At 54.4% G+C, this 12,648-nt stretch overlaps 1 protein-coding gene across 2 annotated transcripts; it reads right to left on the bottom strand.

Moving 5' to 3' along the window:
* Nucleotides 1–1,133: 1,133 nt before the first annotated feature.
* On the bottom strand, nucleotides 1,134–3,697 carry LOC142007105 (uncharacterized). Of its 2 annotated transcripts, none has more exons than XM_074983641.1 (2): nucleotides 2,768–3,697; nucleotides 1,134–1,915 (listed from the first exon to the last, which is right to left on the bottom strand). In XM_074983641.1, the coding sequence occupies exons 1-2, from the start codon at nucleotides 3,591–3,593 to the stop codon at nucleotides 1,365–1,367; spliced, it is 1,377 nt and encodes a 458-aa protein (XP_074839742.1). In that variant the 5' UTR covers nucleotides 3,594–3,697; the 3' UTR covers nucleotides 1,134–1,364. The 2 variants fall into 2 exon arrangements, with proteins under 2 accessions (XP_074839742.1, XP_074839743.1); XM_074983642.1 differs by having other exon boundaries at nucleotides 1,134–1,912.
* Between the last annotated feature and the right edge of the window lie 8,951 nt (nucleotides 3,698–12,648).

The raw sequence follows: 12,648 nt of genomic DNA, 5'->3' as shown, positions 1-12,648 counted from the left end.
GCCACCGTTGGGGCTGTCTTCATGGAGGTAAGCGAACCCACGGGGGGAGGGCAGGGCAGGGGAGGGGAGGCCAGGGCAGGGGGGCCAGGGCAGGGGGGCCAGAGCAGGGCAGGGCAGGACAGGGGGGCCAGAGCAGGGGGGCCAGAGCAAGGCAGGGCAGGGGCACACACACCCTGCTCAGCCCTCATTGGTGCTGTCCCATGTGCTTTCCCTGCAGGTTGTGCATGCCATCAATGCTATGCTCCTGCACAGGCTCGTGAGGCTGGGGGACCCAGATGCCACCATCGCAGCCTTTGCCACCCTGGGCTTCCCCAGCTGCTTCGGGGCTCTGGATGGGACTCACATCCCCATCCGCGCCCCGCATCACAGTGGAGGACGATACCTCAATCGAAAGGGCTACCATTCTGTCGTCCTCCAGCCCTTGGTGGACAGCCGGGGACGTTTCCAGGACATTTACGTGGGCTGGGCTGGCAGCACCCACGACGCCCGGGTTTTCCGGAACTCGGGCCTGTGCCGCCGGCTGGAGGCGGGGACCTACATCCCCCAGCGGGAGATCCCTCTGGGGGACACCACCATGCCCTTCTGCGTCATCGCAGATGCGGCCTACCCCTCCGGCCGTGGCTCATGCACCCCTACACGGGCCATCTCTCAGCTAGCCAGGAGTGCTTCAACCAGCGCCTGAACCACACGCGCCAGGTGGTGGAGCGCTCATTTGGCCGCCTGAAGGGACGCTGGAGATGTCTCCTGACCCGCCTGGATGCGGGCCCCAACAACATCCCCCAGATTGTGGGTGCCTGCTGCGCCCTGCACAATTTGGTCGAGAGCAAGGGGGAGACCTTTTTCCAGGGCTGGGCTGCGGAGGCCGCCAGGGCACATGTCCAGCCACCTGCTGCCCCCTGTCGGCAGGTGGACCCCGAGAGGACACGGGTCCGGGAGGCCTTGCGGGCCCACTTCGATGAACAGGCCGCGGGGTGAACTCTGCCCAGGCCCCCTACTGCCCGCCCCTTCCTCCCCCACACCATGGAGCACCCCACCGCCCCCCCCCACCCCACTTGTCCTGGACAAATGACAGCACGCACTTGTGGCTGAACGTAATTTTTTTTTTTCTTTCCGAAACTTTTTTTTTTGGGATGTAAATAAATATGTGAACCACAAACAGAAAACTATGTACAAATGTTCAACAAAAGCAATATGTACAAAAATAAAACAATACAAAGAAACAACTGTCTGACATAATAAAAAGAAAACCAGGGAGGATAAAGGGGAGAACTATGTACATGGGGGGGATGGGGCAAACGGGGGGCCGAAAAAAACATGGTCCAGCTATATACAAGGGGGCGGGCCACGTCCCGGGCCCCTCGCCCCTATAGCCCGGCACTGGGCGTGGCCGGCCGGGAGCCCCGCCGCGCTCGCAGCCTGGTCCGTGGCTGGGTGGGAGCGGGCTGGACTGGAAGGTATGGTGGCCGGCGAGTGTCAGGTGGCTCCAGGGGTCCCTCGGCGCTCCGGCCCTCGCCGGTGGGTGGCGGGGCGACGGCGGACGGGCCGGCGACGGGCGGAGCAGCTGGTGGTGGGGCTGCAGGAGCAGGCAGGGCGGGCGATGTTTCGGCCGGCGTGGCATGGGGGGCCAGGTAGTCCACCAGGCGGTTAAATGTGTCCATGTAGGCCCCCCATGCCTCCTGGCGCCAGGCCAGCGCCCGCTCCTGCAGCTGGAGGTGCTGCTTCGCGACCTCCAGCTGTCGACGGTGGATGGCCAGCAGCTGGAGGTCCGTCGCCGTCGGTGGTTGGAGGCGCGGGGTCCGCCGTCTAGCCCGCCGTGGGGCCGGTCGGTTCTCGGCCGAGGGGCTGCCCTGGAGCGATGGTCCCGGAGGGCTCTCCGGGACGACTGACGCCTCGCCGGCGCTCTCTTCCGGTCCTTCTGATGGTGCAGGTGCAGGACACAGGAGAGGAGGGGGGGAAGAAGAATGGAGACAGGCGTTAGTGTGGGCCCTGAGCCGTGGCCTTTGTCCCCCCAGCCCTGTGCTGCAGGTTCCCCATCCCTGTCCCCGGGAGATGCTGCTGTGATGGATGGGGTTCAGGGGTCCCCCTGCCCTGCACCCCGTCCCCTGGTGGGAGCGACTCTCACTTCACCCCGCAGGGTCTGACAGCAGGAGAGGTTTCTTAGGCCACAGATGCCCAGTTTCTGCCAGGAGTGACAGCACCAGCTGTCGGAAGAGACAGTCCTTCCAACCCGTCATGGGGAGAAGACCCCAAGGGGTGCCCCTCGGGGATGCAGCTTTCCCCCTTCTCAGGCTGGCTGCCTACCAGCTCTCCCTTCCCCTAGGCTCTACCTGTGGCCCCCACCCTTGCCCCCCAATTCCAAGCCAGCTCGGCTCCTCCCTCCTGTTTGTTCAGGGCAGAGGTGTCACCTGCCAACTGTAGCCCCAGGATCCTCCTTTGGCCCTGGGAGCTATTCATCTCTTGTTGCTCATATGTAGCCTGAGTCTCCCTTTGGCACTCCCCACACTCCATCACATGCTGCTGCTGCGGGGTGTCCCACCCCCTCCTCCCGGGGGCCCCTCGAGGTTCCGCTCCCCCCTGGCCCGGGGATGGGGCATGGCACTGTCATGCGGGGTGGGGGGGGGCAGGGGCTGATGGCTGCAGTGCTGTGAGGGCCATGGCCCTGGTGTCCTTGGGGCCATGGCCATGTGAGCATGTGGGGGGCCCTGGACACATATCTCTTACCCCCGCCCCTCAAGCCTAGGGGTGTCCACCAGAGGGGGGTACCTACCTGTCGGTCCACTCCCACGGTCCGGAGATCCCCGGGGGGCGGAGGCCCTGCTGCTGCTCCGGGATGGCAGGAGGAGGATCTGCAGGCTGGATTCTGTGGAGGAGGAGCCCCCCTCCTCCTCCTCCTCCTCCTTCTGCCGCGATGTCCCGGGGGTGGCCTCCGGGGTGCGGGGCTTGCCTCCGGGGGCGGACTCCATCTGCAGGGCCTGCTGGGGCTCATCAGCCGAGGTGTCAAGGGTGGCCGGAGGGGAGGAGGTGTGCCGGGGGCCCAGGATGTCCCTGAGCTCCCTGTAAAAGGGGCAAGTGACGGGGGCGGCCCCAGATTGGCTGGCCGCATCCTGGGCCCGGGAGTAACCCTGCCGCAGCTCCTTGACCTTACTCCTGACGTGGTCAGGAGTGCAGGCAGGGTGACCCCGGGCAGCCAGGCCCTCGGCCAGCCGAGCGAACGCATCTGCGTTCCGCCTCTTGCTCCCCATTACCTGGAGCACCTCCTCCTCGCTCCAGAGCCCCAGCAGGTCCCGCAGCTCGGCCTCCGTCCAGGAGGGGCCCCGCTGCCGCTTCCCAGCCTGGCTGCCCCTCTGGCTGGGCTGTGAGCCCTGGCTCCCTTTGGGGGGGGTCCCCTGGGGGCGCTGGGGGGGCTGCCGGGCAGCCATCGCAGCTGGCTGGGTCGCTGAGGGAGGTGCAGGCTGGCCGCGTGTGCACGTTCCCTCAGCTTCCTGCAGAGGCAGGGAGGGGGAGGGGACCTTTAAGGGTCCGCTCCACGCGGCCACCAGTGAGCTGAGGGGCTGGAGAGAGCGTCTCTCAACCCCCCAGCTGATGGCCGCCATGGAGGACCCGGCAATTTCGACGTTGCGGGACGCGGATCGTCTACACGGTCCCTACTTCGACGTTGAACGTCGAAGTAGGGCGCTATTCCGATCCCCTCATGAGGTTAGCGACTTCGACGTCTCGCCGCCTAACGTCGAAGTTAACTTCGAAATAGCGCCCGACGCGTGTAGCCGCAACGGGCGCTATTTCGAAGTTAGTGCCGCTACTTCGACGTAGCGTGCACGTGTAGACACAGCTTCTATGTGATAATGATAAAACTTCTCTCTCTCTGTCTCTCTCTCTCTCTCTGCTTCACTTTACCTCCCTCCACCCAGGTCTGTGCTAGAGTTTTAAGGAAATAGTGCCCACAGCATCCCATGCACTCAGTGCCTCCAACTGGGAAAAGCTAAGCCAGGGGTAGCTGTGACCTACCACATTCTCTATGTTGACATTAAAATTGTGTTTGTGTCTCACATGTTGCTGGAAGGGGACTAGATTTCTTGTGAAGCCTTGGTCAGTGCTGTTGAGCTGCCTATCGCTCACATTCAGCCGAACTCTTATCTCGCCTGTCCAGTTGTAGTTCTCCATCCGGCTCCCGTGACCGCCTTCCTGCCAAGGGCACAAAACACCAAAATACATATAACTTCACCAGTAACCAAAGCTTCTGTGTATTTGCATTGTTTTGCCATGTTTCTTGCTCATAAGAATGCTGTCCTTGGACAAATTGTGCACTGGCCGCACAAAGGAAAATGTCCACATCCTCAGATTCAGATACCTCCACAATACTGGAATGAGCCTATCACAGAGTAAGCGCTGCCATAAATGAATACATAATAATAAGATAAAAATATGCCGTAGACAGACAGATAAATAGAGGCATGCAGGCATACATGCTCATGTGCATAGACAAACATGGACAGGCATGCAGACAGAAAAGCTCAGACATAAACAAACAGGTACAGACATAGAGATGTAGGTGCCCACAGACACTGCTACACGCATATAGACATGAACACACACACATTGATATGGGCATTGAGACATCAGCATACTTATTCACAAAATATAGGTAGTTATATATGCACACATACATATGCCAAAGCAGACATCTAAGCATACATGCATGCATACACTCACAGACATGTAGATATATGCATATCTGTATGGTAGTAGAGACATGTAGACAAAGACGCACATACACTGATACAAGCATGTAGACACATCCATATACACCAATACAAGCACAGACACACACATATTGAGACAATACATATGCGGAGATGTGCACACATAAAAACCAGTTCAGGCACATGAACAGGTGTACAGAGAGATAAATACAGGCATACAGGCATGTAGACACACATACGCAAATACCGGCTAATAGATGTAAATGTGCATATACACAAATATGGGATATAAAAATGCACATGAACTCACACTTGGATAAGCACAGATGTGTGCTTGCACACTGATATGTAAGCACACACAGAAATTGCACAGCTGCCCGAAGAGAATCACACTGGCATATCCCTGTGCGAACACAAGTACACGTAGCCATATGCAGCATGCAGTGATGTGGACAGAATATATGCACTCTTGCTTGCAAAATAGCCCATCCACAGGCCACAGGCTGGCACACACAGAATTTAATGAGAATGCTGAGGGTCTGTGAAAGACAGGGGACCAAAGGCAAAAGAAAGGAAGAAGGGTCATTCCAGGACAGCCAAATCCTGGGAGATGGGGCGGGGTGGGGGGTGGAACAGCGAGATTTAGAGCGCGAGAAGTCTGCATTTGTGTGAAGGGGAAAAAGCAGCATGGGTTAGGAGAGAGAGAAAGTGAGCAAACCCCGTAAAGTGGCTCTCTCCATAAAGAAGAGAGGGAGACAAGGGAGACAAATTCTTGAGGGTGGCGAATTCCTGTTATCTGCGAGGCAATGCTTGGAGGACTTAGCATCCCTCTTGACTGATGCTCTGCACGTTCGCACCCTCCTGACCTGCCCCCTCATGCACATTCAGACGCAGGGCCCAGACAGGAGGCTGGAGACAGAAAATATTGTGTTTCTAGGGCCTGCCCCATCCAAACTGCTGCATCATGCAGAAGACGGCTGCAAGCCCTGGGTAGGGGAGGTGATCCCAAATTCTTGTGGTAATGGTTATACCTCTTGCATCAGAATATAATGGGACCGAGTGCAGGCACCCAAGGGCATGGGGCTTATCCTCGGAGCTGACATGGGAAGAGGAGGGGAGGAGCTGCTGAGGCCATCCTTTGGAGTGGTTTCCTTGTCCCCTCTTGGCGGGGGCAGGCCGAGCCCACTGCTGATGCCAGAGCCTGTAGGATGAGGAGCACAGAAGCATGAGAGGTGCATAATGTTGGGGCCGATACTTATTCAAACTCCCTTGTGCCATACCTCTGCGACATACCTGGGGGTGACACAACAGGGCTGAAAGGTACGGGAGCTGCAGACGTGCTGGGGGGGCACTCTGAGAAGGAGACAATATCCTCCTGAGATCTCTGCTGCCCCATCTCTGGTGGGAACTGGCACCACGGGCTAATCCTGCTGGGGACTGAGGGCTTGGAGGTGCTGTCCTTCAGAGGTGGCATTAACCCGCGGTCCTTTTTCTCTCCTGTCTCTGGGGACTAGTTAATGATGGCACTTCACAGGGGGCGGGGAGGCAGATCAGGGGAGTGCTGCACATAGGGTCTCCTTCAGATCACCCCAGTTTTGATCCTCCCTGTAACAGTCCTCGGGATGTCCCTGGAGACCTCCACAGAGTGGGAGGCTACTGGAAGGCGTCAGAGCCCTCCCTGCCAGGAAGGGCGTCACAAATGCAAATGTTTCCGAGTGGTCAGCTGTTATTAGTCCGCTGTGAGCCAGGCCCCCTTGATGGGGGACAGCTGAAATCCTGCCATTTCTGGATATCATCCAGGCATCTGCAACTAATTTTAGATTCCAGTAGCAAGGGGAGCAGGGCTGGGGGAGGTGGTCAGGCGGAGGCTTTTTTCTGTCCAATTGCTTTTGCTGCCATAATCACATGTAGGCTTAATGGGACTCCTCCCACTCCTCCCTCCCCCAGATAACCCATTTCTTCTTCTCTCCTCTCCCTGCAGCTGCTGCAAAAAGCAATGGGATCCAGGCCAGGCAGCGGGGAATGGAACATGTCAATAGGCGTCTGAACAGGCATGCCAGTGTGAATGTGTGTCTGACTCTGTATCTGAGTAGCTATTAATACATGTGTGTTTGTGTGTCTAGTCGCTCTACACGTGCAGCTAAGTTCATATAGCCAGTGTAGGTGTGTGTTAACAATGGATGTCAGAGGGTGCGTGTGCTGTGGAGACATTGTGGTAAGGAAGTTCAGACTGCTGGAAGACCCCACCTCTTCCCAGCTGAGCACTGCTGTGAGTGAGCTCGTGCTGCAGGTTTTCATGCTGGGTTGGCCTGGATTCCCTTGCATACTACTAGAGTCTGTAAAGATGAGTAATGCTCAGGTAACCGCCTCATCTGCACAGAGCAGGCCCTGCTCCTCATTGACAGGGCACTCCTGTGAGGAAGCTCAGAGCCAAGAATTCTCACTGGCGGATCACTGACTTAGCAATTGCTGTGAGGAAGTGCACATTTTCAGATCACAGCTCACTAAACTCTCTTGCCACCATCCTGTGTCTTACTGGCCCCATGCCCTGCACATACGTAAAAAAGTTTTCTGAGTGCCTCCCAAGGTCAACGCATCATTTCTTGCCATGGGGGAAACCATAGGCTGGTTTGTTTCCTTTCTCAAGAATATATTTTTCCAGTGAAGTTCTGACTATTTTGTAGAGGAAAGAGAAGTCACATATTGCACGTCGCCCCTGGCACCCTGCCCCATGCTGGCATGACCTACCTTCAGAGCAGTCACAGGAGAATGCAGTACTTGTGGGCCTGGACTCCCAGGCCTCTTCTCTGCTCCCCTCCCCACAGCTCTCCTGTTGGAACCCCAAACCAACTAGGTGAGAGCCCCTGGAACTGGTATCTTTGTGTTGCCGTGAAGCCCCAGCCAGGCTGAGGAACCTGGAGAAACAGGCCCTTATTAGAAGCTGTGCCCTAGTCCCGAGCCTTTTTTAAATCAATGTAATGTGCCAGCTTGTCATCATCCATTGTCCCTCCCTTCAAACACGATGGACGAAATCAAGGAGAGAAGAAGCTGATGTGTAGCCACAACCCCCACCACAAACAGCTCTCCGGTGCTCTGCCCGGCAGCTTCCTGCTGTTCCAAATCTTGGTGCCGCACACAGCTTTGCCAAAGTCTTTCATTTCCTTTCCAGCAGTCCCCTGCCACTCCTCTCCTGAGGCCTGAGTTTGGGAGTGCAGGCCCTGCCACGTTCTACCTATTGCTGAGGCCTGTCATACCCTCTCCCGCTCATCTCTGTGGTGTGCTCCCCTGCCACCTTTTCCATTGCCTATTTACCCTTCCTGGGATGCATTCTCTGCAGCTTTCCCTTTCCGTCAGCCCCTCTGCGAAGCTCATGTGCCTTGCCCAGCCTGCCACTGGCTGGAATTTAGCCTGACAAGCAGAGCTGGAACTAGGCAGTTTAAAGCCTGCGACAAGCCAGTACGTTTGTGCCTCCTCCTGGTTTTTCCCCATAATTTTGTAGGGTGACCATATTTCTCTAATGTGACAATGGGACTCTGGGTAAGCAGAGAAGCCTGGCAGCTTGGGCCAGTCCTGCTTGGAGTTGCCACTCTGCTACTCACCCTGTTTTTTCCCTTCCTGCAGTGTTGTACCCTGGGCAGCTGCCCTGCTCTGGTTACAGCCCTCCTGCTCTGTGCCTTCAAACCCCAGGGGCTACACTTAGCACATCAAATTAAATGGAGGAAACAAAGAGACTGAGGCAAATAGAGGAGGATATGGAAAGAAGCAGAGAGAGGCTGTAGCAGAAACACAGATGGCACATATCCCTTTGTCTTATATAAGTAACACTAAAATATTCTGTCATAAGCACATCTCAATGTCACAGCATTGCTGTTAGAAGATGGAGGGGTGTGGACCAACACGGGAGTGTACTGTGGAACTTTGTGTAGGTAATAGATTGCGGGAGGCAAACAAAAGGAGAGGGAGGGAGACAGAGCAAGAGAGGGTTTGAAGAGGGACACACACAAGGAGGGGTATCAGTCTGAAACACACAGTTACCGCTTCCAGGCCTCCCCTTCTCTTTGTGCTGCTAGGCCTGTTTGCCCTGACTATATCAATCAGGATAAATTAGGCTTGTGCCCTAGATGTTGAGAAGGAGCTTGTTCCAATTAGAGCAATTGAAGTGGTCGGAAGAATGGAGAGGTAGAGGAAGGACCTCAGAGGACCTTCTGGGCTATGTCACGTTTCCCTCGTAGCAGGGAGCGGTGCTCAGGGAGCCTCCAGAATTATCATTCTGAAAGCCGCGTCACTTTGACTGTGGTTTCCTGGCCAGCCCTGTGCAAGGCTCTGCAGACCTCACGCTTGTTTCCAAGTTGGAAATTAGCTGAGGGAGGAGGAGATTTTTTCTGAGTAAAACAGAGGTGGGGAAGGAGAGAAAATTCATCAAATGGCGTAGCAACCGACTTAACTGGAAATGTGACAGTAATGCCAAAATGGATGTATGATATATGGAAGGGGCTTAGATGACAGAGTGATGAGAACAGATCAACTGACAGATATGTAGACATAGAAAAATACCTTTAAACATTCTTACTCCCCGTGTGTGTGTTCCCCACGTGCCTGCGAGGCCTAGGCAATTCTTGCCAGTGTAGTAATGCCAGTTAGGTGCACACCAAAACTCTAGATCCAAACGTGTCTGACTTTTGGAGATATATGTGGTCTGGATCATAATTTTTCCCCTCATCCTCTAAACAAAACAGTGGCTCTATTTGCCACATGCCTTTGTGGAATTTGGAGTCTCACTTTGTAATTCAGGCTTATGTCAAATTATTACTTGGGTTTCTCCTGCAAAGCCCTTTAAGGTATGGGATTTACAAGTCAAAGTCAATTCTGCCTCATGCTTCACTGATGGACTCGCCAGCTGAGTCCCTTTGGCAGAAATATTATCATTGGTAAAAGCTGGGTTTGATGCTGCAAACTGTGTAGGTAAAGCTAAGTTTAGATTGTGGATTTCCCAACACTGACAGGAGGTGAGTGGCAGAAGGGAGGCAGGGCCTGGGGGAACGTAAGGATATGGGGATCCTAGGGTTGTGATGAGCCTAGCATGAGGATGGGGCTAGTTCTGAAATATGGAGTGGATAGTAGATAGCCAGAATATAGCAGTGGCTCCTCTCTAATGATTGCCAGGGCTTGTGGTGAAGGTTTTCAAATCCAAGGTGAACTTTGTGATACTGGTGACTTAGGAGAAAAGGCTCAAGTCTCGTACAGTGTGTTAGAGTGAGCTGGAAATCATGTGTGAGGATAAACGTGGAGCTTCCCCCACAGAGAACCACTTTTTTGACTAAATCCAACACATGCACATTAGGTATGAGCCTAAAGCTGACTCCAGATCTGAACTCGCCTGAGCATTGGCAGTACTAACTTTGATCTGAGCTTCACTTTGTGAACCTGTGTTTTATCCACAGCAGCTTAGATGCATTAACCGTATCAGCACTTGAGCTAGTGACAACAGCAAGAGCGTTACTTACATGTAATTCAAACTGAATCATCTACAATCAGATAGGAAAAAGCAAGGGAAAGCCATTAAACAACCTTTCAGGCAAGGAGGAAATCAGCCATAGGCTACTGTTCTCACTTATCAAGTCTGAACCTCAGCTACCTTCTTAAATTGAAACAGTTGACAGTTCTGATGCAGCGGGTGAACTTTCCTGTTTTTCAGTATTTTTATGATTACCACATTTGAAATCTCAAGAAAGAGGAGACCCCGGAGCGGGAGCGTATCTGTCTCAGTATCTACCCACTCACCGTGTACCAATGTACTATATACACTATAAATATAAATATGGTCACCCACGTACTTGTATGGTATATTTTATTGATTGAAAGCCTGTGTCTCCCTCTCTCTGCATTGTGTGTGGCAGCCATTTTGTTATAGCTTGGCTCATGGAGGAGCTGCACGGAGCCCAGCAGGAAAGCCTCTCCGCACGGTTGGAAGGGTCAGAATTGTAACTGGCTGTTTCAGTGCCCAGGGTGAGCAAGTGTATTTGCACCCCCCAGGGTAAAGTTTGGGGGCACACAGCTCCTCTCTCCGATTCCCCCCTTTCATTAAGCACTGAGGTTTTAGGACACATCCACCAGTCTGAAAACTCTCACCTCCTGTCAGGGGCCAGAGGATCAGAAGCTGGTGGCAGCTGCCTGGGTCCCTAGGGAGCCTGACTCTTTCTGCTAGGGAAGCCAGGGACTTGCAGAGACTGGGGGACACAGCTCTGAGCTGCGCTTCTCCTGTTTGCCTCTCCCTCAAAGGAGCTCAGCTGCAGCCAGCAACACCCCTGGAGCTGGCCCCTGCCCAGGAAGGCTGGCTGCCATGACATGCTCCCCAGGCACTCGCTCACTGCTGTGGGGCAGCAGCAGATCCACCAATATTGCAGCTCTCCAGTTTATCAAGCAGAATCAAACTTCAGCCTCTGTCCAGAGAGTCTCTGGCTTCATGTTGAATCAAAAGGACCATTCTCCAATCTCCATGCAGATTTGCTGGTATGTGTTTCCCCTCCATACCTGGATGAGGGAAGGACCAGATGGCTACGGTTACTCAGCATCTCTCTCCCTCTTTTATTCATTCTATCCATCTGTACCTCTCCATACCCACCTTCTATCTAGCTCATGGTTTCCCAACCTGAGGGACTTGCCCCCTAGGGGGGGCATGAAGAAATTCCAGGGGGGGGGTGAGGTGACCCAGCCCCTCCACCATTACCCCCCCACCTGAAGAAAGATCCGGCCTTTGCTTCTGGCTCTCAGCTCCTGCCTTTTTATGTGGATGACCTGGCACAGCTGCTATAAGAACCAGGCAGCTGGTGAAGACCCATGTGGAGCTAGCTGCCTCCTGCAAAGGTGACTGAATGAGGGTTGGAGCAGGAGGGGGAGGAGGAGGGAGTTAGATGGGGGTCTGGGGGTGGGGTAAGAGTGGGGGCTAGTGGTGCCTGGCTTTGTGGGAAGAGAGGGGCTCAGGTGGGTGGCTCGTAGGGCTTGGGTTGACAGGTGGGCAGCTGGCCCTGGCAGCACAGGGCAGCGTGGGCTGGGGGGCAGGCAGCTGGCTGGGGTGGGTAGCTAGTGGGCAAGCAGCTGGTCTGAGCAGTGTGGGGCTCAGGCAGAGGGCAGGTGGGCAGCTCTGGCAGTGCAGATCTCAGGTGGTTGGGCGGGTGGCTGGTGCGGGCAGCTCTGGTGGCTGGCATGGGGCTTGGGCACCCAGCCAGCTGGTGCTGCACCAGAGGCACCCACAAGGGCCCAAGAAAAACTATTTGTGCTTATTTTTAATTTTAAATAACATTTTCATTTAGTTTTTGTGTTTATTTTAAAGTACGCATTGAATTTTTTGTTCAAGCGGGGCTGGATGTTGGTAAAGAAGAGGTGGGAGGCGCGTGAGGGTTCCTCGAAAATCAAAAGGGGGGTGTGATGCTCAAAAGTTAGGGACCCGCTGTTTTGTCTAGTTAGCTGCCGTCTCTGAACATAATGCATCTGTATTTTATGGGGAGCCTGTTTACACAAATCATTATTTTATTGCTCTGTCTTTGAATGGCACCAACAGCGTGCTAAATCTCCACATCCATGTTATTTGTAAGATGCTGTCCGGAGTTAAATAATGAAAGCCCTCGGAGTTGGAAGGGATCACATTTGCTGCCCTCCTGAGTGATGTTTTCAGGGTTTGTAGCATCTGTGAAACACAAGAAGGGCTGTGCTTAGACTCACACACACAAATGCCTTTTAAGGGGAAAAGGATGCCTTATGTAGATTTCCAGTGATGAAAGATTGAAGTCACAAATTCTGCAGGGTCACAAGACTGTTTTTGGTTTTTTTGCTTGTTACGGGAGCAGGCGGGACCTTGTCCATCTCCGTCCCTCCCTAACATCCGCACCTCCCAGCAGAAGCCATAAATGGACTGCTTTCAGGCTGCTTCTCAGCAGAGAGATATTGCACA

The sequence above is a fragment of the Carettochelys insculpta genome, chromosome 1 (genome assembly GCF_033958435.1).
Source record: "Carettochelys insculpta isolate YL-2023 chromosome 1, ASM3395843v1, whole genome shotgun sequence".
NCBI lineage: Eukaryota > Metazoa > Chordata > Testudines > Carettochelyidae > Carettochelys > Carettochelys insculpta.
Note: the sequence above shows the minus strand (reverse complement) of the source record. Positions and strands in the feature narration are given on the sequence as shown.

Bases quoted from the DNA above. Each gene is read 5' to 3' on its own strand.
- LOC142007105 (XM_074983641.1), bottom strand. From the start codon at position 3,593: ATGGCGGCCATCAGCTGGGGGGTTGAGAGACGCTCTCTCCAGCCCCTC. The intron at 1,916-2,767 runs GTAGGTACCCCC...CTGCACCATCAG, and splicing joins CCGTGGGAGTGGACCGACAG to AAGGACCGGAAGAGAGCGCC.